General features: G+C 36.9%; 1 protein-coding gene across 1 annotated transcript in view; it reads left to right on the plus strand.

The window, feature by feature from the left end:
• The window catches only part of LOC126175611 (uncharacterized), a 94,056-nt gene that overhangs the window by 39,407 nt on the left and 29,416 nt on the right, over nt 1–25,233 (plus strand). The window contains exon 3 of the mRNA XM_049922494.1: nt 23,823–24,386. Within this exon, the coding sequence (XP_049778451.1) occupies nt 23,823–24,386 (564 nt within the window). The remainder of the gene's footprint in view (nt 1–23,822; nt 24,387–25,233) is intronic.

Below are 25,233 nucleotides of genomic sequence, written 5' to 3' on the forward strand. Positions count from 1 at the left end.
CCAGCTGGAGAGTTTTCTATCTTTGGTGATACATTTTGTTTGTAAGGGAAAGTGGCAATTAAAATAATAACAGAAAATATCCAAGAATGCTTCATATTTGCTGTCTACTGTTTGAGCCTCGTATACATTTTGCCAGTTTTCATTTTGTATATCAAAGAGGAAAGTATGCATGTGGGTTTTATTGAAGTTTCTCCTCTGTACAGTGATTTTATTGTGTTTGTGACTGTTATTTTGCAACCAGACCTGCATAATTGATGCATTGTGGTCTGAAAATCCTAGTTTGACGGAGGATACAGTACAATTTATATTGCTTGCTACTTGATCCAGACAAGTGGTACTGTGATTTGTTATCTTGGTTGGAGTGTTAACCATTAGGTCTAGGTTGTAGCTGTTCATAAAGTTTTTAATGGTTAGATGGCTGGGGTTTTCTGAGAGAAAATCTATATTATAGTCACCACATATTAGAACACTATATGATTTTCTTTTACTTAGATTTTCTATTACTGGTGCTAGATTTTTGTAGAAAGTCCCTATGTTACCAGAGGGTGACCTGTAAAGTGCTATTATATAAACATTTAGATCTGTAAGCTCTACACCTGACAGTTCTATATCTTTTTCAATACTATACGAATTGCAAATATCAAGAGGTGTAGCAGTAATGTTGTCTTTTACAAATATGCAACTGCCTCCACCTTTGTAAGATGTTCTTGAGAAGTGACCCACGAGTTTAAAATTTGGTATCACAACACTTTCTATTTCAAAAGACCTCAAGAAATGTTCATTAATACATAATATCTGAGTATCTGACAGTTCACTTGCACTTGATAACAAAATTTCTAATTCATTAAGTTTGCTTTTGAGCCCTTGTACATTATGGATGTATACTTTTAGATCAAGAATTTTTTTGTTTAATTTTTTTACACATTGGTGAGGAGGTTCAGACTTTACCTTATTTACTACAATTTGCTGATGGAGTCCTTTGCCAGTTTTATGGTGTATCTTTAACTTGTTTGATGATGCTAAGTTTTTTCTTTTCTCAGAGGGGGATAGAAAAAATCCTCCTTCTTGGGTATATTCCGTCTTGATCTTAAATTTACTCTTACAGGTGTAGCTGCTGCAATCCTTTGTGGATCTTCTGATGTCTCCTCTGTCCTGCTTTCTTCGTTCTTGTCGAATTTGCTTTCCTCATTTTTGCTTGTAAGTCTTTCAGGAAGCTAATAGACTGATCTATTTCGTAATAGTCTTTTTTTAATTATTTCACTGATGTGATCGCACATAATACTTTTTCCGTCTTAATTAAGGTGCATTCCGTGTTTGGTGTGTAGGTTTCGATGTAGTTTACTTACGTCCAGTACATCGCGCTTTGGGTATTCTGCACACAATTTCTTAATTTTGATGTTAGTTTTCCTGATTTCTTTATTAACACACGATCTGTAAATTAGGTCGTGTCTATGAGGCACAGTGGCTACTACTATGTTCCTAGATTTATTCACTTCTAGAAAGTCCTGTAGCGTTTTAACGCAGGCATCGGCTTCATTTTTAGCTATGTCATTCGAACCCGCTATACATACAATAAAGTCATTATCCTCTATTGTGTTCATCTGAAGATCAATGTCTACGACATGGTGTGTTCCCGCTCCAGGTTTCACTATGCTAGTCACTGCCGTTTCTCGATTTTTCTCCCGGAGCATGCTTGATAGCTTTCTGCCGTGGCTGTTGGCAAGCAAGAGAATACCACACTTTTCCCTTAATGATTCGTGTTTGCCCTTACCACTGTTTCCAAGTTTACTGTTGGTGTTCGGATTGCAGGTTTTTACAGCGTCACGATCAGTTGTACACTCGTTATGATACATCATATTTGTTTTTTTCTCTAAGAAAGTAACACTTTTAACAGTTTTCGTGATTTGAGACCGAACTTTTTGCGACACTGCTATCCACTTGGATGATTTATCACGTGTATCTTGTTTCACTTCACACGAATTTTCCACTGTTTGTACTTCGCCGATTTCTTTCTTCAGTCCAGCTATTTCCCTTTTTAAATTATTGACTACGAATTGTAGGCTTGAAATTCGTTCGTTTAGGGTTGTAATTTCAACTTTACAATTTTCACAGGTTTTCTTTTTAGCTACATAACTATAACTATTTCTCGTGTTAAAATTATCGGCTTCCACACTTGTGGCCATCTTGGTTAATGACACCACTTGATGAAGTCCCCTGCTATGGTGACATTGTTCAAAAGGAACATTTCCTCAGGTGTTTAACTTGCAATGCTCTCAACATATTCAGGTTCACCGAATAGAGTTGTGTGAAAACACTATGTATGACTGTGTCATCTCCCCTGGCATTGGGCTGTTCTTCAGTTGTTTTTCAGCTATGTGCATCTGCTGCTTGCTGCTACCAAATGTCTTCATAGTTTAAGCCTGAAATTTGTAGCAACTCTTGAGCTTTTTCTTGCAAAAGTAGACATTTACCAACATTTATGTCATTCCGCCTTTTGTATTTAGTCACACATTCATCTCACTTTTAGCCATTTAGTTCATCCTAGCCAGAGTCTCCTGAAAATGTTCCTGCCTGATGTGCATCTGATTCATCAGTGCTTTTCTGTTCACTGATACCTTGGCAGTGCAGACAATCTTGAGTAACATTCTGTTTGTATTCTGGTTCCCACAAATGAAGCTGACAGCTTTTGGGTAGCGTTGTTGGAACCAATACATTGTCAGTGTCCAAGATACTCTACCATATGAGCAGTTATCATAAAGGTTTGATGATCATCTAGCGAAAATAACTTGGTGATGGTTTTAGTTCTACTCTGCATAATTACCCTTCAGTGCGAGACCATTTTTCCAATGATGGTTGAATTGGTGGCATCTTTGGTTGTAAAAGTGTACTTTTTAACTATTCAGGAAATGTTCCACCTTGAAAACCACTTTGTTATTATTCAAGGAATACCTATCACACAATGGTTTTTACATCTGAGCAAAGAGAAATAGCATATGGAGGAGTGAGGCAGTATTTGATACCCCAAAAAAGGAGCAAGTTGTGTCTTGTGCAGCAACAGCTGTATCATTTTTGTATAGCGGAAACACATAATTGGACAGCTTCTTCCAGTACTTTGTAATGAGAGTCACCTGTAACATTGTCAAGAGATTTTGGTAGTATACTGCTGTGATATATTGCACCTTACAAGCAAAATCTGTTAGTACTGTACCATGGCAATCACAAACCTTGACCATTCTTCCGTAGCACCACATCATGAAGGCTTCTATTCTCTTTTTGTCTAAACAAGGGTCCATGTTTCACTTGCATACATCCCTACACTCCACACAAATGCTTTCATAAAATATTTCCTGACATTTAAATCTATACGTGATGTTAACAAACTTTTCTTCAGAAACGCTTTCCCTGCCATTGCCAGTCTACATTTTATATCCTCTCTTACTTCGACCATCATCAGTTATTTTGCTCCCCAAATAGCAAAACTCATCTACTACTTTAAGTGTTTCATTTCCTAATCTAATTCCCTCAGCATCACCCGACTTAATTCGACTACATTCCATTATCTTCGTTTTGCTTTTGTTGATGTTCATCTTATATCCTCCTTTCAAGACACTGTCCATTCCGTTCAACTGCTCTTCCAAGTCCTTTGCTGTCTCTGACAGAATTACAATGTCATTGGCAAACCTCAACGTTTTTATTTCTTCTCCATGGACTTTAATACCTACTCAGAAGTTTTCTTTTGTTTCCTTTACTGCTTGCTCAATATACAGATTGAATAACATCGGGGACAGGCTACAATCCTGTCTCACTCCCTTCCCGACCGCTGCTTCCCTTTCATGACCCTCAACTCTTATAACTGCCATCTGGTTTATGTAAAAACTGTAAATAGCCTTTCGCTCTCTGTACTTGATCCCTGCCACCTTCAGAATTTGAAAGAGAGTATTGCAGTCAACATTGCCAAAAGCTTTCTCTAAGTCTACAAATGCCAGAAACTTAGGTTTGCCTTTCCTTCATCTATTTTCTAAGATAAGTCAGAGGGTCAGTATTGCCTCACATGTTCCAACATTTCTACAGAATCCAAACTGATCTTCCCCAAGGTCGGCTTCTACCAGTTTTTCCATTCGTCTGTGAAGAATGGGTGTTAGTATTTTGTGGCCATGACTTATTAAACTGATAGTTCGGAAATTTTCACACCTGTCAACACCTGCTTTCTTTGAGGTTTGAATTATTATATTCTTCTTGAAGTCTGAGGGTATTTTGCCTGTCTCATACATCTTTCTCACCAGATGGTAGAGTTTTGTCATGGCTGGCTCTCCCAAGGCTATCAGTAGTTCTAATGGTATGTTGTCTGTTTTATCTTAGGTCTTTCAGTGCCCTGTCAAACTCTTCATGCAGTATCATATCTCCCTTTTCATCTTCATCTACTTACTCTTCTGTCTCCATAATATTGCCTTCAAGTACATTGCCCTTATATAGACCATCTATGTACTCCTTCCACCTTTCTGTTTTCTCTTCTTTGCTTAGTACTGGTTTTCCATCTCAGCTCTTGATATTCATACAAGTGGTTCTCTTTTCTCCAAAGGTATCTTTAATTTTCCTGTAGGCAGTATCTATCTTACCCCTAGTGAGATAAGCCTCTTATTTATTTATTTATTCCATGTGATCTGATGGTACACAGTGTGTTGCAGATGTCGGAAAATATCATTTAACATTGTTAACGTGTATTAACGTAAGCCTATAGTATCCTAATGTATTATAGTGGTCAATGTTTACAATTGAACACAAACAGCAAGATTACTGTTCTAAGTATTCATTTACAGAGTAAAAACAGTGACACAACAAATATGACTTCACGGCTTTGCTAAATTTTATGTTGTCTTCGATGGACTTAATACTAGTGGGAAGATTGTTGAGCAGTTGGAGGCCCATGTGGAAAACTCCCTTTTTACACAGTTGAGTGTTTGTACATATAACATGCAGGTTTGCATTTTTCCTGGTGTTGTGTTCATGTATTTCATTATTTTTTATGACTCTGGGGTCAATTGGCACTATGTGTTTTCTGAAGAATTTTAGAGTCCCAAGAATGTAGAGGCTAGGCAGTGTAAGGATTTCCAACTTTCTGAAGATGGGTTTGCAGGAGTGTCTGGGTTTGCTCCCAGTAATAATCCTCATTGCTCTCTTCTGGATTCTGAATGTGCTCAGAGCAGTTGGAGCATTTCCCCAGAATATTACACCATATTTTAGGTGGGCTTGTATATAAGCGTAGTTAGTATGCACTGGTTAATGTTTTCAGGCTAGCACATGTTTTCAGTACACTCAATGCATAACAGCCAGTGCAAATCCTGGCATTTACCTTTCCTGTATGTGTATTCCATTTCAGGTTATCTTGAACCCACAGACCTAGGAATTTGAAAACAGTTTCAGTATCTATTGACTGGTTATTTATAGTGACAGATGGCTGAGAGGAATTTGCATTTTGTGTTGTGTGGAAGTTCATGGAAGCTGTCTTTTTGGTGTTGATAGTTAATCTGTTGGTTTTTGCCCAGTTGCTGAGTTGATCAGTAGCCAAGTTCACAGCTTTTTGCACAGCCTCTGTATTCTCCCCTTTGAGGAGTACAGTTGTGTCATCAGCAAATATTATTGTTTTGTGTGCATCAACATTCAGGCTCAAGTCATTAATATACAGGAGGAAAAGTAGGGGTCCCAATACTGAGCCCTGTGGAACACCTTGCTTTACAGTTTTATTACTTGATAGTATTTCGGTTATTGAGTTGCTTTGTCTATTAGTATATTTCATGCTGACTCTCTGCATCCGATTGGTTAGGAATGTAGCAGTCCAGTTGTTTGCAATTCCTCTGATACCGTAGTGTTCTAATTTTTCCAGTAATATTTTGTGGTCAACAGTGTCAAAAGCCTTTGACAGATCCAGAAATATGCGTGTTATGGGTTGTTTTCTATCTAACAGTTCTAAAAGTGTATTTATGCAATCATATACTGCAGTTTCAGTAGATTTGTTGCTACTGAACCCATGTTGTGCTAAACTTAGTAAATCTTTTTTTTTTCAATGAAGTCCATCATTTTTTTGGACATTATTTTTTCAAAAACTTTAGAAAAGCAGGATGAGATTGAGATAGGCCTGTAGTTATTCATATCTTTATTATCACCGTTTTTGAAGACAGGAATTACTTTTTAAAGTTTCAGAGCTTCAGGGAAGATATCTGCCTGGAAAGAACAGTCACAGAGGTGAGTTAATGGTTCAGCAATTGTGTGTTCACAATTTTTGATTACAGCTGCTGGGATACCATCAATTCCAGCTGAATATGAATTTTTTAACTCTCTGAGGGCTTTTCCAACATCATTTTCAGTGACTTTGGTAATGAAAATTGATTCTGCACATGTGTGATATTTTTGGTTTGCTGGTTGGTAATTTGTGTTAGTATTACTTTGGACCAGTTTTTCAGCTATGCTTGTAAAGAAATTGTTGAATGAGTTCACCACAACTTCGGGATTGGATATAGATTCATTGTGGAGTTTGATTTCTATGTTCGTATGTGAAGCTTTCATTTCCCCTCTTTCCCTTTTTATGATATTCCACATTGCTTTTACTTTATTGCTGGATTTGTCAATGTACTCATCATTCTGCATCCTTTTTGCTTGTCTTATCACTCTTCTTAGGATACATGTGTAGTTTTTATAGTATTCTGTTAGTTGGGGGGAGTTACTACTTTGTTTACATAACATGTAGAGTATTCTTTTATGTTTGCAAGAGATTTTTATAGCTGGTGTAATCCAACTCTTGTTTCTATTATTTATTCTTACTGGTTTTTGCGGAAAGGCCTCTTCAAAGTGGTGGATCATTTTGTCAAGAAATATGTTGAATTTCATGTTGACATCATTGGCTGTGTACATCTCTGTCCACTTTTCTTTAATAAGGAGGGCATTTAGCTTGTTCAAGTTCTCTTGCTTCGTAAAGTTTTAGGTGGGACTGGGTTTGAGGTATCTTTGCTAACTTCGACCTTTAGAATGACAGCTTGGTGGTCACTGAATCCTGCATTGTATACTTCTAGAGTTGGGTTAAGTTTATTTCTATTTGCAAAAATTTGATCTAGAGCTGTCTTGGATGTGGGTGTTATTCTAGTGGGCTCGTTTACAAGGCCATGCAGATTATAAGTTTTTGCAATGTTAATCAATGTTTCCCTGTTTATGTTGTGGGTGAGAAAGTCTATATTAAAGTCACCACATATAATCACCTCCTGTTTCCACTGACTTATTTTGGATAGAAACAAGTCCATTTGTAACAGAAAATCATTAATACTACTGGAGGGGGGACGGTAGATTGTAGCTACAATTAGATTTAGTTCTGTAAGCTTTATGGCTGCACATTCAAAGATCTTATTTGTTCTTATTTCCTTTAGGGTAGGAAGTGGGCTATATTCAATGTGTTGTTTGATGAAGATGGCAACCCCACCATGTCCATGATTTGATCTGGTGTAGTGTTCACACAATTTGAAGTTGGATAGTGAGATTAGCTTAACCACATCAGTGCAGAGCCAGTGCTCTGCTAGGCATACTACTGAGATATCACCTAGTTCACTGGTCAGCAAAATGCTTAAGTCATCAGTTTTGTTGCTCAAGGATTGGGCATTGTGATAATAGATTTTCAGGTCTGAATGGGGTTTACTCAGGGGGTCGAAGTCATATTTACTGTGTCACTGACCTTGAGTTTAAATTGTGCTGTATTCCAGGCATGTTGACTTCTGAGCAGTTGTGCTGGTCGTCCTTGGCAGCCATCTCATCTTCCAGGTGGGCCTGAAAAGTATCCACATGCACTTCACACTGTTGAGGCATCACATTGACGTTTTGGAGGGATGTCTCGATAATGTTCACCATCATATTATTGATCCTTTCAGGTTCTTGATCTTTTTGAGGGGTCAGGGGGTTTGTGTTTTGTCTCTGTGACCCATTTGTCTAGTGTAGTTTGCACAGTATGGCCACTATTACTCTTTTTATTTCCCATCTTGTTTGTCTTTAACCAATTGCTTATTAGTGTCTGTTTATGGTTTCTGACTTTTGGTTTCTTATTGTCACCCATAGTTGTCAGGAAGGCCAGTCTATTGCAGATAATCTCCTTGCCACATTTGTTTAGGTGTAAGCCATGTGTTGTGAAGTGGTTTGTGGCTAGTCTCTCTATTTTAAAGTTCACAGCAATTCTTTTTTTGTTTAGCTAAATTCAGAGCCTGTATCAGGTGGAGGTTTGCAGTATTAATTTTACTATTTAAATTTTGAACATCATATCTCCTGGGTATAGGATGGATAATGATATTCATTTTGTTTTTTAGAGCGAGTATTGGTTCCAGTGGTTCTACCACATGCTTCAACATTAGATCGAGAGGTTTGTCTATGTCGTTAGAACTCCCTATTACAATCAAAGTATCACGTGTACCGAAGCTTCTTGTCAAATATTCTGCGTTTTTTATCACTTCTTTTAGTGGGGCGCCAGGTTTTACTATGCTTTTTACCTGGTACGAGGGCCCTAGTTTGTCTTGCAGTATTTGAGCACAGTCTCTTCCATGACTGTCACTTAATATTAATACTTTCATTTTTTCCGAGATTTTCTTGCTATGTAACATTCTGGAATTTCTTTCGTTTTTGTCCTGCACATATATTGGTGCTTGAGAGATTATGTTGGTTGGCGGACTATTCATACACTTTGTGGCGGATTGTTCACTTTGGGTTAGTTTTTGTGTAAGATATTGAGCAAAGTTAGACTGCAAATTGACCTTGCTAGCATCTTGCACCCGGCGGTTATCAGTAGTTACACTTTTAAAATCACTTTCTGGATCCATTTCACGTAGGCGTACCCCCACATTAGCTTTGTTTTCAGTTACAGTTTGTTTACATTCAGATTTTACAGGGCTACGATCACACGTGGCGCTAGACAACACACGATTTCTGAGCATTGCATTCTGAGCACGATTTACGGCTTGACTATTTCTCGTAGTACGTTGTCCCGTCAAACGCCAGTTTTTGTTACTGATATTTACGTTCGGTGTGCCTCTACATCCTTACATTTGTCCTCTAGCCATGCCTGCTTAGCCATTTTGCACTTCCTGTCAGTCTCATTTTTGAGGCGTTTGTATTCCTTTTTGCCTGCTTCATTTACTGCATTTTTATATTTTTCAATATCTAAATTCAATATCTCTTCTCTTACCCAAGGGTTTCTACTAGCCCTCATCTTTTTATCTACTTGATTCTCTGCTGCCTTCACTATTTCATCTCTCAGAGCTACCCATTCTCCTCCTAAAGTATTTATTTCTCCCATTCTTGTCAGTCATTCCCTAATGCTCTCTCTGAACCTCTCTGCAACCTCTGGTTCTTTCAAATTATCCAGGTCCCATATTCTTAAATTCCTGCCTTTTTGCAGTTCCTTCAGTTTTAATCTAGAGTTCATAACCAATAGATTGTGTTCAGAGTCCACATATGGCCCTGGAAATGCCTTGCAATTGCAAACCGGGTTCCTAAATCTGTCTTACCATTATACGAGGGCTATCCACAAAGTACATTATGTTTTGGAATTAAAAATAATTAAAGTATTGGAATTTTTTTATTATATACAGACGAAAGCCACACTTAAATACTACTTTTCTACATAGTTGCCATTTAAATTAAGGCACTTATCATAGCGATGGACGAGCTTGGAAATCCCTTCGTCGTAAAATTCGGCCGCCTGCGCCTTCAACCATGTGGTTACCTCTTCTTGAAGCTGTGCGTCGTCATCAAAATGCTGCATAGCCAACCACATCTTCATTGCTGGGAATAAGTGGAAGTCGCTCGGTGCTAGGTCGAGACTGTATGGCAGATGAGGAAACAACTCCCACTTAAAAGATTCGAGAACTTCATGAGTGGCATTTGCCATGTGGGCCCGGGCGTTGTCGTGAATCAGCAAGATCTTTGAGCCCAACTTTCCCCTGCGCTTGTTTTGTATTGCTCTTCTGAGGTTGTGCAGAGTTTGGCAATACCTTTGAGAGTTTATTGTAGTGCCTCTTTCCATGAAATCCACAAAAATATTACCTTTTCTGTCCCAAAAGAGGTAACCACGTGGTTGAAGGCGCAGGCGGCTGAATTTTATGATGAAGGAATTTCCAAGCTCATCCATCGCTACGATAAGTGCCTTAATTTAAATGGCAACTATGTAGAAAAGTAGTATTTAAGTGTGGCTGTCATCTGTACATAATAAAAAAATTCCAATGCTTTATTTATTTTTAATTCCAAAACGTAATGTACTTTGTGGATAGCCCTCGTATAATCTATCTGAAACCTTCCTGTGTCACCAGGCCTCTCCCATGTATACCAGTCTTCTTTCATGATTCTTAAACCAAGTGTTAGCTATGATTAAGTTGTGCTGTATGCAAAATTCTACCGGGCGGCTTCCTCTTTTGTTCCTTTCCTCCTTTCCATTTTCACCTACTACTTTTCCTTCTCTTCCTTTTCCTACTATCGAATTCCAGTCCCCCTGACTATTAAGTTTTCGTCTCCCTTCACTGTCTGAATAATTTCTTTTATCTCATCATACATTTCTTCAATCTCTTTGTCATCTGTGGAGCTAGTTGGCATATATACTTGTACTACTGTGGTAGGCATGGGCTTCATGTCTATTTTGGCTATAATTATGTGTTCAATATGCTGTTGGTAGTAGTTTACCCCTGCTCCTATTTATTCATTATTAAACCTACTCCTGCATTACCCCTATTTGATTTTGTATTTATAACCCTGTAGTCACCTGACTAGGAGTCTTGTTCCTCCTGCCACTGAACTTCACTAATTACCACTATATATAACTTTAATCTATCCGTTTCCATTTTTAAATTTTCTAACCTACTTGCCTGATTAAGGGATCTGACATTCCATGCTCCGATCCGCAGATTGCCAGTTTTGTTTCTCCTGATAATGATGTCCTCCTGAGTAGTCCCCGCCCAGAGATCCAAACGGGGGACTATTTTACCTTGGGAATATTTTACCCAAGAGGAACCATCATCATTTAACCATACACTATAACTGCACACCCTCAGGAAAACTTACGGCCGTAGTTTCCCCTTTCTTTCAGCCATTTGCAATACCGGCACAGCAAGGCTGTTTTGGTTAATGTTACAAGTTCAGATCAGTCAGTCATCCAGACTGTTGTCACTGCAACTATTGAAAAGGCTGCTGCCCCTCTTCAGGGACCACATGTTTGTCTGGCCTCTCAACAGATACCCCTTCATTGTGGTTGCACCTACCGTATGGCTGGCTGTATTGCTGAGACATGCAATCCATATATTACACATAACATTTTTCATTTTGTGCATGGTAACATAGTAATAAAGCATTTCTAAAAATATTACAGTATGGGATAGCATAAGAAGTGACCACAAACCCCATTATACTACTATAGGCTGAGCTCCACGCATGGCACTACTGTGTTTGTACATGTTGGAGCCTGATTTTCATAGAGGCCACCACCCATCAGCTCTTACATGACATGTCTTTTCTTTGTACCTTAATAACTGAGACAGTTATGTGCTCCAAGTTCTATGGATCATAAGTATAATCTCTGTCACTGTGATGTAGAATGATTCAGTTCGCATTTATAATATGTTTTCTCAGTGAAAAATCTTGTGACACAACATTTAAATGCTTGTCAGAACAAACACACACATTATATTATACTACTACTACACAGTCAGAAATTTTTCATGGTAGTGGAAGAAGTTATCAAACAGATATGATTTCAAAACTTCCTGGCAGATTAAAGCTGTGTGCCGGACTGAGACTCGAACTCGGGCCCTTTGCCTTTCATTGGGCAAGTGCTCTACTGACTGAGCTACCAAACCATGACTCAGAACCTGTCCTCACAGCTTCAATTTTGCCAGTACCTTGACTCCTACCTTCCAAACTTCACAGAAACTCTTCTGCGAACCTTGCAGATTTCGAGTCTCAGTCCGGCACACAGTTTTAATCTGCCAGGAAGTTTCATATCAGCGCACACTCTGGTGAGAGTGAAAATCTCATTCTGGAGATATGATTTTAGTCTTTGCATGATGTTAATATTCTGTTGCTTTCTATACATCACTAGATTAATGATCAATAATTTTTATGGCTGACAACTCCTTTCCCTTCTGTGTCGTACTATGGTGGAGTGATGAATATTATTAGCGTCTTCTCTTTCTAGTAGTACATTTATGAATGTTTTATCAGAAATTCTGCAATAACGAACACCACCATAAATATTAAAGTAATTGTTGTGGGGAAATTCATTTGCCATTATAAAATCTCGTGATGTCCCTATCCTTTGGCAGTATAATTTTCTACCACTTATAAATAGCACAATTTCCTGACTTTTCTAACGCTTATGGATACCACCCTTTATTAGTTCTATTCAGAATCCGTGTTATTGTCTATGTCCATTATTTTATGGTATTTTGTTAGGAAATGTGTATGTTTAGTCGTTTAGTGCTACATTGTCATTGCATTTTGCAGTGCTATGTGAATGTGATTTGTTTATAATTGTGTGTGTGTTTGTATGCGCGCACACACGTGTGTGCCCATGCACGTTTAGCTATTGCTTTGATTCATTGTATCAACAGGCATAATAGTTTTCGTAGTCATGCAATAAGCAGTTTTCTGTACTCATTCTACTGCTGACTGTTAACAGAAAACTTAAAAATATTGCTTTCATAATGTTCACACAATTCAGAACTTTTAATTTCCTTAAATCTCTATAATTATTGTGGAGATTTGATTTGTAATAGAATTGTTATGACACAGTTGTTTCATACATCAAAATTGATGTTGTTTTGTGTTGGCTTGGAATATATATTATGGTGAGAGATGGATGTCTATGGGAGTAAATAAATGAAGCCAGTGCGTGTGATCGGTAACACTTTCGTAAATATTATAATTAGTGTATGTTGATTAGCTTATCTTTACCTTCAAGACCTTTGTCTCCTGATTAAAACCCTCTGCTTTATCATTTCAAAATGGGACAGACTAAATCATAAACAAATTAAAATAATGGTATTAATAATAGTAATATTTGCCAATGTTATTTTGATCTAACTGGTATAGTGCTAAGCTCCAGGCCCAGTGGTCTTGGCTTCAATCTGGGGCAAGATTGGGCATTTTTCCTTATTCCAGTCATTTCAGGATGGCCCCAGGTTCTCACGCTGTGTCACGAACCCGCTCTACTGTGCAGGAAAAGTTATCTCCATAAGGACACCCTTACGGTGTGGCTAAAGGCTGTATAGTACTTCTAGAGTTGGCCATGATGTCTCCTTTGTTGATGCTGCTGAGTCTGCGTTGTCCACGTGGCTTCTCGTTGTCTAGGCGATGATTCCTTTGCTGCTCTGGGTCCAAGAAAAGGTGCGGGTTTTTTAATTATCACAGGACTATCGAAATCATGCCGCAGTATTCCACGGTTTCTTTGTATCAAAAACACACTTTTATTGTCACAACTAGATACACAACTACACTCAACCGTGGCCAACACTCAAGTGGCCGAAAACCCGTTGTAGACCAAAGATCATGGTCATAAGCTACAAAGAACATAGAATTCCAATATCGATTATTGATCGCAACACCTAACTTATTATTATCTTACGCAGAAGCTTTTTTAACATTACTTTAGTGTATAATATAACAAAATGACGTCTATTTGTCAGTTCCATTACAATAGCCCCCCAAGAATTTTGTAAGTATGAAAATGCGAACAAAATTCTGACACCAGAACAATGAAACTGCCAAGAATATGATTTTAAATAAATTACAATTTTTAATATAACTGTTTCCTTTGAATTATGCTAACACTGAAATTGTTATACTAAGTAAAGGAACACATACAATTTTAACCATAGAGTAAATGAAATACAAAAGAAGATTCACAATTTTCACTTAGAAGAGTCCATAATGTTGTAACACTTCACATGAAACCATTGAAAGACTAACTTTTAACTGCAGGCTTGTTTTATTTTCTTTTGTTGCCCACTTTTCACACTACTCACAGTCTGTCCCACATTGTCCATCTGCACATAGGTGACTTCCGTTAAAAGATCTGATTTCTGCTTTTCATACAGTGCGTCTGTTTCCAAATCTTAGCTGTTTGTATCGCTTCATTGGCTATAATGCCATGTTATCTAAAAATCACATACAGAGATCACCTTTTGGTTACATAATGTTTATATGTAAGTACATGGTTAGGATACATAGTTAACCTTCTGGTAATGTTTATCTAGTGGGAGAAGTTTACAGAATCTGTCTGAGTAATACTACAAAGGCATGCACTGGTCCAAAACAGATCCTTTAAAAAAATAATAAATTCAATAAACATGTAATACAAATGCATCAACATATTGGGTGTAAAATGTCTTATCACAGACTATAACACTTACTTCAAGGATAACAAAATTAAATTGTTTTCAAAAGTAAAGTTACAGGCAGTTCATTACAAGGGTTCATATTCACAGTAAAAGTGCAAAGGATGAAAGTTTTGGAATGGTATGTATCTAACAAAATTAAAAAATATTATTGCCTATGCTTTTGCAGTGGTTGAGAAAGAAATGTACAGTAATTCACGTGGTTTACTAAAAATGATTGTCTCCTAGTAGAGTTGGACATCTCAAGCACTTAAGTGTGTAGTGACTCTGCCATTAAGATTAAAAAAATTAAAAAACTTAATTGTTGCAAGACAGATTTAGTGCTGATTAGTGGCTTGCATTTTAAATGATGTCTCAACAAGTGTGGTGTGAGAGTTACACAAACTAAAATTACACAAATTATCAAATATCAATCAAATTTCATAAACACACAGAAATATCAAGAACTAACATGGCAAGCGTATTACACAGAAAATTCATTGCAAACACTTCATACAGTGAATACATATTAAACAAATAATAAACATTTTAAAGGGCACAAAACTGTATCAAAATGAGACAATTTTTATATATAAAATTTCATAATTTCCAGTGAAAAACCTTTGTTGAGTCACCTTTTAACTTTCTCAAAATAGTCTTACCCCTTTTGTTTATACAATTTCAATGAAACAATATTCCTTAGCCCGAGAACTTTCCTGGATTTAGGATACACCAACTGGTATGCATTAGGGTGTGGATGCTCTACAATCTCGAATGAACCCATGTATATATCAAAGAATTTCTTTGTTTCAGAAGTTAGAATTTTTGATTTCTCATGTGATTTTACTAAAATATAATCTCCTACTTTAAACTTGGTTGCTTTGATCTTGCCATCATGTCGTCTTTTTCTCATTTCCCCCGGTTTTATCATGGTTTCTTTGACTATGGCTTCACGTTCACGCATAGTCATCATTGTGTACGGTGGAAATTCTATGAGTTCAGTGATAATGTTGTCTGGTTTTAGATGAAACTTAATTTCATAAGGTGAAAATCTCGTGGAAGTGGGCTGCAAGCTGTTCATAACATCTTCAAAGTCTCTTACTTGGTCGTACCATGTAGGATGTTTATGACTGCAATATGTATGACATAAACGACCAATCTCGCGCATATACCTCTCAGCTGGGTCTGACGGCAGATTATATACAGATATTTGAACATGTTTGATTCCCGATTTATCAACAAAAGCTTTCCAAACTTTTGACAAAAACTGAGAATCATTATCTGACAAGATTGCTTTTGGTTTCCCAACATTTAAGAAATAGTCTTTTTCAACTTTTGTAACTATCTCTTTACCTGTGGCTTTTCTGACAGGATACAACTTGATTAGTTTAGAAAATGCATCCACCATGACAAAAATGTAGCAGTGGCCACTCCTACTCCTTCGAAGAGGCCCAACAGAAATCAACAGCCACTAAGTCTAGAGGTTGTGCGGGAATAATGTTTTGCATTTCACCTTGACATTTTCTGTTACTTTGACTCGTTGGCACTTATCACAAGTTGACAATTCTTTTCTAACTTTCTTGGCTATATTGTAGAAGTATATGTTTTCTTGTAATTTCTGCATACACTTCTGTATGCCACAATGACCATAGCTCTCATGAATATACCTAATTAACCTCTCAGCTTCCTCCTCAGGCCAGCATAGTTTCCAATTGTCTGAGTCTTCATCAGTTCTCTTAAACAGAGTACCTTTAAATACCTTATAGTACTTGTCTAATTTTTCATAGTTCTTTTTCCCTAAACAGCTCTTTACTAATTTCCAATTTGCATCACGGTTCTGGCTCCTCCTGATTTTATCACACAATGATCTAACAACTTTTTCATCTGTGACCCCTTTAATATACCTCATTTTAAACTGTTTTTCTTCATTCTGATCAAAAATTTCTGTTTCCCCTCCTACTGGCAGCCTTGATAGAGCATCTGCAGCTATGTTGTCAGTGCCTTTAATATACTTAATTTCAAAGTTGAATTGTTGTAAATACAATTCCCATCTTGTAAGCCTATCATGATAGAGCTTGCATTCCTGTATATAGCTTAAGGCTTTATGATCAGAGTACACTATTACCTTATGTCCAAGTAAATAGGTCCTGAATTTTGAAAATGACCACTGTATGGCTAATAGCTCTTTTTCTGTTACTGTATAGTTCCTTTCATGCTTCAGTAACATTCTGCTTGCAAATGCAATTGTAACATGAACTGTCTCCCCATTGACTTCTTGTACTTGAAATAATTCAGCACCTAGTCCATAATCACTGCTGTCGGTATGTAAACAGAAAGGTAAATTGAAATCTGGTCTGTGTAACAGGTTCAACTCAACAGATTGGTTGCAAGCCCGATGTTGATGAAGCTGTAACTCTTTGTCAAGCCGTATATTCAAACACAATTTCAGAAATGCACTTTAATCCTGTCACTGTAGAAGAAATTCAAAAAATCATCATGTCTCTAAAAAGTACGAATTCTGCAGGGGTTGATAATATATCTAGTAATTTATTGAAATATTCTTGTGTGTGGATAAGGGACATTCTCTGTCATATTTTCAATGCTTCCCTTTAGAAAGGTGTTGTTCCCAGTAGACTTAAGTATGCCATTGTGAAGCCCCTGTACAAAAAGGGTGATAAAGCTGAACTAACTAACTATTGACCTATCTCTTTGCTGACAGCTTTCTCCAAAATTCTAGAAAAGCTAATACATGTAAGAATTACTGATCATCTCATGAAGAACGAAGTTCTCAGTAAGAGCCAGTTTGGCTTTCAAAAGGGCCGTTCAACAGAAGATGCAGTCTACGCACTTGCAAATGAAGTCCTAGAAATTCTTAATGAAAAAATGCTAGCACTTGGTGTCTTCTGCGATTTATCCAAAGCGTTTGACTGTGTTGATCACCAGATTCTCTTGCAAAAAGCAAAATTAGTAGGAATAAGTGGTGTTGCAGGCAATTGGCTACAGTCGTACCTCCAAGACAGAAAACAAAAAGTTGTGTTGAATAGCTCGGGTGGAGTATGTGACACTTCCTCAGATTCTGAATGGAGTTCCATTACATGTGGAGTGCCCCAGGGCTCAATTCTTGGGCCACTATTATTCCTGATTTTTATAAATGATCTACCATCATGTACAAGCCTGCCGTGTAAATTTACATTATTTGCTGATGGTACCACAATTTTTATGAGCAGTAGAACAGACAACACTCTTGAGGAACTCATTTATCACATACTCTCAGATATGGTTAATTGGTTCAAGGTGAATGGTCTCTCATTAAATTCCAGTAAGACCAGCTTTATTCAATTCTGTACAAAAACAGAAAAAGAGAGAGAGATAAGTGTGACATGTGGTAATCAACCAATAGTTAGAATGGAAACAACAAAATTTCTTGGAGTGCACATTGACAAGAAAATGAACTGGTCTTCACATATTTTTGATCTCTGTAAGAGGCTTAGCTCTGCTACCTATGCTTTACGGGTTGTCACTACATGTGTTGAACCTAACACTGAAAAAGTGGCATATTATGGCTATTTTCATTGTCTCATTGAGTACGGAATTATTTTTTGGGGCAACCAGCCATTAGCAAGGAAAGTGTTCATTGCACAGAAGCGAGCTTTAAGAATTATATGTGGATTGCGCCCAAGAGATTCTTGTAGAAATAGTTTTCGTAATCTTAAAATATACACAACTACATGCCAATATATTTTTTTCTCTCATGTGTTTTGTTTGTAAAAATATAGATATATTTCAACCAAACAGTAATTATCATGAGCATAACACATGGAGGAAGAATGACATACACAGTGAACTCAGAAATTTGAGCTTGGCACAAAAGGGTGTCCACTACACTGGAACAAAACTCTTCAATGCTCTTCCTCCCGAAATAAAGACAAAGATTCATAACAATAGTGAGTTTAAGAAAGCTCTAAAAATATTTTTGCTAGAAAAAGCTTTTTGCAGACTAGATGAATTTTTAACTAAATAAATTGTAATATTTTAATACTATATAATACAAGTTGACATAATGCCACTATGAATTTTATTTAACCTGAGCTCTGTAACTGTGTGTGCTCCATATCTGTTTTCTGTAGTGTTTTAATGATTCTAAGAAAATATGTATTTTCTTTTTCTGTATTGCTGCCCAAAGAATTTACTGTATAAATTTTTATATAATTATGTACTCAAATTTCTGTATATGCTATAAGATTATCAGATTGTATTTGTAAAAAACTGACTCGTTCCACGTCCTTGTGTATCCAACACAGTTGGACCTATGGAACACGAAATAAATCAAATCAAATCAAATCAGTCCCTTTTTTATTATGTCGGAAGCCTCTTGACAATCTTTACTCCATATCCAAACAGTGTCCTTCTTTAACAAGTTACTTAGACAGGATGACTCTCCAATAGCTTTAATTTTGTCTGGATCAGCCAAAATTCCTTTTTCTGTTATGACATGTCCCAAAAATTTTAACTGAGGTACTGCAAATTTGCACTTTTCTAGTTTTAGTGTCATTCCCCCTCTTCTAAGTTTTTCACATGCCTGTCTTAAAAAACCAAAATGCTCATTCCAATCATGTCCAGTTACTAAAATGTCATCTACATAAATCACTAATTTGGATACAAGTTCCTGCCCAAGCACATGGTCTAATGCTCTAATGAATTCTGCTACCGATGAGTTCAAGCCAAACGGGACTACACAATACTGATAGCAACGGCCATTGTAAAGAAAAGCAGTGTATTTCCTAGATTTGGGTGCCAGGGGTACTTGGTGAAAGCCTGAGGTTAGTCTAGACTTGACATTAATTTTATGTCCTTGAACTTGTGCAACAGCTCGTCAATGTTTTCAGGGTGGTCTGTTTCCCTGTATAAGATCTTGTTTAAAGGCCTGGAGTCAAGAACTATTCTCACTCCTCCATCCCTCTTTGACACAACTACCAGTGGGTTATTATAAGCACTGATACTCCTTTCAATTATGCCACACACTTCCATCTTATGTAATTCTTTCTCAACTGCTGTATGTTTTGCTATGGGCACACCATATGGTTTTATGAAAAATGGGTCATGTGATCTTAATAGCAAAGCGCATTTGTAACCTCTAACTTTCCCTGGAATGTTGCTAAAGATATCACTGTATTCCCATAACAAAGACTCTATTTCCTGTTTTTGCTCATCATTTATACTGCTGGCTTCTGAAATCTTAGTGTTTACCAGTGTGTTGAAATCTACTTCACTCAAATCTAGCTCTGTTATGTGTTTGTCAACATATCTTTTCTCCTTCACAAGATTTATAGTGTTAAATTCATCATTACACAAAACTGTATTTGATCTGACAAACTTGGTGGAGATACATCCCCCATTTGGTGTTGTTATGATAAGTTTTTGTCCTCCCCAGTCAAATCTTGCGTCTACACTCCGAATCCATGACATCTCGAGAATACAGTCATCACTGAGGCCTGGTATAATTAGGCATCCATGTGTAAATGTGACTCCCTCTATTGTAAAAGATAACAAAGTTTGACGACTTTTCACAGTTTTACTATGTTTTCCTGTAGCCCCTCTTATTTTCACCCCAATGACTGGCATTTCAATGTAACCTTTCTCGTACTTCAGCTTTTTGCTTAGTATTTCAGATATTCCGGACACCTGACTCCCTGTGTCTATAAGGCACTTGCCTTCCCAGGTACCAACTTTAGCTCTAATGAATGGACTACCTAAGTAATCACTTTTTTCAGGCTGAACATATTCATACAATAAATCATTTTGAATTTCACTAAAACAATGACTTCCTGACTTAAAAGTAGCTATATAACTGTCACCTTTATTATCTACGGTCATTACATTAACACACACATCATTAGCACTGTCACTTGCATTGATAATTTCATTAATCCAAATATTTTCACCCATATAACATCGTTCATCACTAAGGTATTTATCCTTCAGTTGTTCAATAATATGTTTAGTATTTAGCCACCAATCAGGATATAAAATTTGAGATATATTAAGAATCATTTTTCTAAAATTGCTATCATTTCTAATTGCATCACTCTTTAGCCACATATCATAAAGAAATAATTCACCTTTGTTCATTGCAAATGGTAGTCTACTTGCACAGTCAGTTTTACTGTTCAGGGAATCTTTATCAACTGCCCAGGTTCCTTCATAAGATGTTGGATTACAGAGCCTATTTGGTTGTGACACTGGCATTAACACCACTTAAACTGGATACATCTACAACATGCATATCAGTTTCTCCCACACCACCTAATGCCTCCATTTCCTCTTTCAAGCAAACAAAATATTTTTCACCATCATCATGTATCATTAAATCTTCATTTTCCCAAATACTACAATCATCAACCTCTCTCTCCCGAAAACTTAAAACGTTGCTTTCACACCCAAGTGTTTTTAATTCTTTGCTTGTTAAATCAGTGTCAACAATTTGCTCACTTGGTTCCCTCATCAGTGCATCAATTCCTAAATCATTTAAATCATTAATCTGCTGGTCCTCTGACAAACTACAAGCTTCTGCCCATTCATAAAATTCAACTAAGTCAGTTATTTTCTCTGGGTCTTTATTACAACCAATGTGTTCGTTCTTAAGAGGTACTGTGTTTAGAGGGTAGTACACATTCATAAGATAACTACTCATTACTTGAGACGTATCTCTTGGTGCAACGTAGTCAGTGTTATTGGTCCATCTATTATCTATGCTTTTCGCCCCTACCTTGTGGACCGACAATGGAGCGCATGCTAGTTTTTTACTTCATGACTCCCCATAGCTTTCTGACTCCTGGTGTCCCTATGTTCACGCCAATTCCTGTTTTCAGACTCCCTGTAATTACTTCTATTCCAATTGTTCCCAGATTGTCCTCTTGAATGGAAATTATAGTTTTTCCTTGAATGGAAATTATTATTAATATTGTGACTATTTTGTTCCCTATGATGAAAACTATGGTTGTTGGGCCTTCTGTTTTCCTTCCTGTTAAAATTAGTGTTTCCCCAAAACTATGATCCCCACCTCTTTGTGTGTGATTGAAATAGTTTTTTGGTTTCCCCACTGTCTATAATCCTGTCAAGTTTGTCCACGTAGTTTAGAAATTGCTCAATGTTGTCATCTGGTCCATACACTAGGTCCCATTGCACATCTGTTGGCAACCTTCTCTTTAAAGCATCTGTGTGAGCTCATCAAAGGGTTTACTCAAATGTACAAGTTTCTTCAGTTGATTCTTACAAAACTGTTTCATAGCCCCCGTGTTTCCCTATAATTTGGTCCATTCAGGAACTCGCTCTTTATCCTGGCTTGTTCAGTTTCAGACCAGAACCGTTTTAAGAACTCAATTTAATTCTGCATAAGACATGTCCATAGAAAAATTTTGATTGGCCCATGACAAAGATTCCCCCTCCAAAAATTTTTTATTAAACTTAATTTTGAAACTTTCACTCATATTGGGCAAAAAATTGTCTCTACAACTCTGCAGAAACTCAACAGGATGCAAACTACACTCATTAGAAAAGTTTTTAACTGGAATATTGGATAATAAAGTACATGTGTTCATAGAAAAATTTTTGTTAGCTACATCATTGCTAAATATTTCAAACTTTTGGTTTAACTCTGATACTGTACTTTTTAATTCACTAACATCTGTCTTAGTTTCAATCTCGTGGAGTTTTACTGTGTTACTGACTGTTTCCACTTTATCATTCACATCATTTAGTTTCGAATCTACTCTACTTGCAAGATCTACTGCCATAGCTTTTACATTTAAACAAACTGTATCTATATGACTATTAACATTAATAAAACACTTTGCATTTTTCTCTCTGTCTGTGACCAGTTAATTTTTTACAGACTGAATTTTGTTACTCAGACTAGATTTTACTTCTCCCACTTTAGATTCTACCGCCAAAATCTTTGTTTCTGCCTTGCTAAGTTTCTTGTCTATCTTTGATATATCGTTGCGAAGTTTATTACCCCAAAGTAAGACATTATCAAATTTTTTGTTCATAGCTCCTTCTAGACGCGACACTTTCTGATTTATAACCTGAAAACTGTCGACCGTCCGATTCATGTTTTGCAATTGATCTTCATTAGCTTGTAAGCGGGCTGCAACTGTTTGATTTAAAGCTAACGATTGTTCCATCATGTTCTGATGAATTAAGACTTTGATCCGCTTCTTTGACTGACTCGTCTTCTGTTTTTATCGGCATGTCTACGACCCCAAAGACTAACAAATTTTCACAATCCTGCTCGGATTCAGCACCACTTTCCTCTTTCACAATGGTCATTTTCGTGAAGTTTCACACACAAAATAATAAAAGGAATAAACAGCGCAAACAGCACTACACAAATGTACTTATCTTTTCAGTCTGAGTCCTCACTCGTGTGGTCAGTCCACTTTACTGTTACGTTTCATCTCCCTTGACTTCCATGTATAGCACTTCTTTGTACCACGTGGTCATTAGACTTCTGCAAAACAGATTTTTTCAATCCAGTACATATGTCTTAATCCTGGCAATGAGCCCCCAGTTGTCACGAACCCGCTCTACTGTGCACGAAAAGTTATCTCCATAAGGACACCGTTACGGTGTGGCTAATGGCTGTAGTAGAGTTGGCCATGATGTCTCCTTTGTTGATGCTGCTGAGTCTGCGTTGTCCATGTGGCTTCTCGTTGTTTAGGCGATGATTCCTTTGCTGCTCTGGGTCCAAGAAAAGGTGCAGGTTTTTTAATTATCACAGGACTATTGAAATCATGTCGCAGTATTCCACGGTTTCTTTGTATCGAAAACACACTTTTATTGTCACAACTAGATACACAACTACAGTCAACCGCGGCCAACACTCAAGTGGCCAAAAACCTGTTGTAGACCAAAGATCACGGACATAAGCTACAAAGACCATAGAATTCCAATATCGATTATTGATCGCAACACCTAACTTATTATTATCTTACGCAAAGGCTTTTTTGACATGACTTTAGTGTATAATATAACAAAATTATGTCTATTTGTCAGATCCATTACACCTGCTATCAACTAACCACCAAGGATTTTTCCTGGGACAAAAGGTGGCCAGGGAATGATCTCTCCATCCTCCCCCTGCCATGGAAAATGAAAGGCTGCACTCTACCTGCAGTCAGACCTGAAGCCTGTTTGAGTGCTATAGCCTTTTACTTTACTTTTAATAATTAGTAATAATATTTCATATAGTTTTTTTGGTCTAGAGACTGAATAATGCAACTTAGTGTGTGATTGTTGCTCCAAAAATGTGTAAGATAAAGTGGTGTTACAAAACTATTTTGTGCGCTTCAGAAACTACAGTGTTTTGCATAAGATTCTGTTCTTGTACTTGTTTCGTGATTGCTGTATTTTCGTATATACCTGTTCTTTGCTTTTCAGAAAGGTGAACTGACAGAGATAGAACAAAAACAAGTAGATAAATATAAGGATGAAATTAAAAACAAACTTAATGAATTACACAACACATCAAAAAGGCTTCAAGCTCTAGTTGGTGTCTCAAATACAGATCTTAAACATCTAATTAATTCAGATGAAGAACAGGCAGAATTTGAAGGAGATGATAGAAATGTGAATAATGAGATGATAAGTATTAAATCATCAGTCTCTGAGACCCCTGTAAACTTGGAGCCATCTTTTAATAGTGACAACAATGAAATAGATGAAATTTCTTCAAGTCTGAATCATCCGGATATTTTGGAAAATGAAGTAAGTAAGACACTAGAGACTATATCAGAAGAGGAAGTAGTCAGTGAAGGCTTTCGAGAATGGATCGCTGTAAACACTGTGATTCCAGAATTGAAGCATCAGATAAAGGATACAAAAAGAGCAAACAACTTCTTTTCAAATGAAGAATTGTTTCCAAAAGTTGTTATATGTGGTTCAGAAGGTGGTGATCCCAAGATAATCTTTTGTGACCAAACTAACTCTACAAGTGACTTTCCTGTAAGTACTCTTAGTAATTGTTAAGAGCTATGTCTATGTACAATCTGTACCTTTTTTCTGTTTGGAGTTGTGTGAAACATTTCTGCTTCTCACTGAGAGATGTTCCCTCTTGTTGTCTGCAGAATTTTGTCATGATATGAGAAATCTACCCATGTGAATTCATAACATATTGGCTGTTATTTGTTGGGCTGTAGCTCCAGGACAATGTAGCTGTATGTGTTTTTGCACAAGTTTTTGTAAGTTAGCTCTGAAAGAAGAACCTTACGTGAAAACTCGGCAACATTTTCAGTCTTGTTAAGTCAATTTTGAGTGCTTATTCTAGTATCTCTCACAATGGGAATGGAAATAAAGAAAAGGACACTAACTTCAATTAACTTTGTATTTGTTTACTCTAACCTCATTGGTCTTACTTTAAGTCCGTTGCATGGAAAAATTCAGTTATATTCTAAGACATAAAAATTCATGGAAAAAGTTTTATCGCTCCTAACTAGTGTAATACCTTTCTCCTTGAGAGTAGTATGAATGGTTAAAAACTCCTTTCTGTATGTTGAGTAATATCATGGTTGTGCAGCTTGCTGAGGTATCTAGTTGGCTGCTTGTCAAAGACGCTGCAAATTCTCAGTAAAAGCTGAAACCTCATATAAATTCATTTCTCTCTTCCCAAAAAATTGACCAGAATCATCAGTGTGCCATGATAGTGTATTTAATGAAAAGTGGGTGGTAGGGGAGTATGTCGCTTTGTAGATTTCATAATTGTGTTTGAAAAGGACAATAGTCTTTTTCCAGATAAGCTTCACTATGTGTGCAAATTCATGCTATTAATTGTATTCTTCAGAACAATACTTTC

Source organism: Schistocerca cancellata, chromosome 3 (genome assembly GCF_023864275.1).
Source record: "Schistocerca cancellata isolate TAMUIC-IGC-003103 chromosome 3, iqSchCanc2.1, whole genome shotgun sequence".
NCBI classification, from domain to species: Eukaryota; Metazoa; Arthropoda; class Insecta; order Orthoptera; family Acrididae; genus Schistocerca; species Schistocerca cancellata.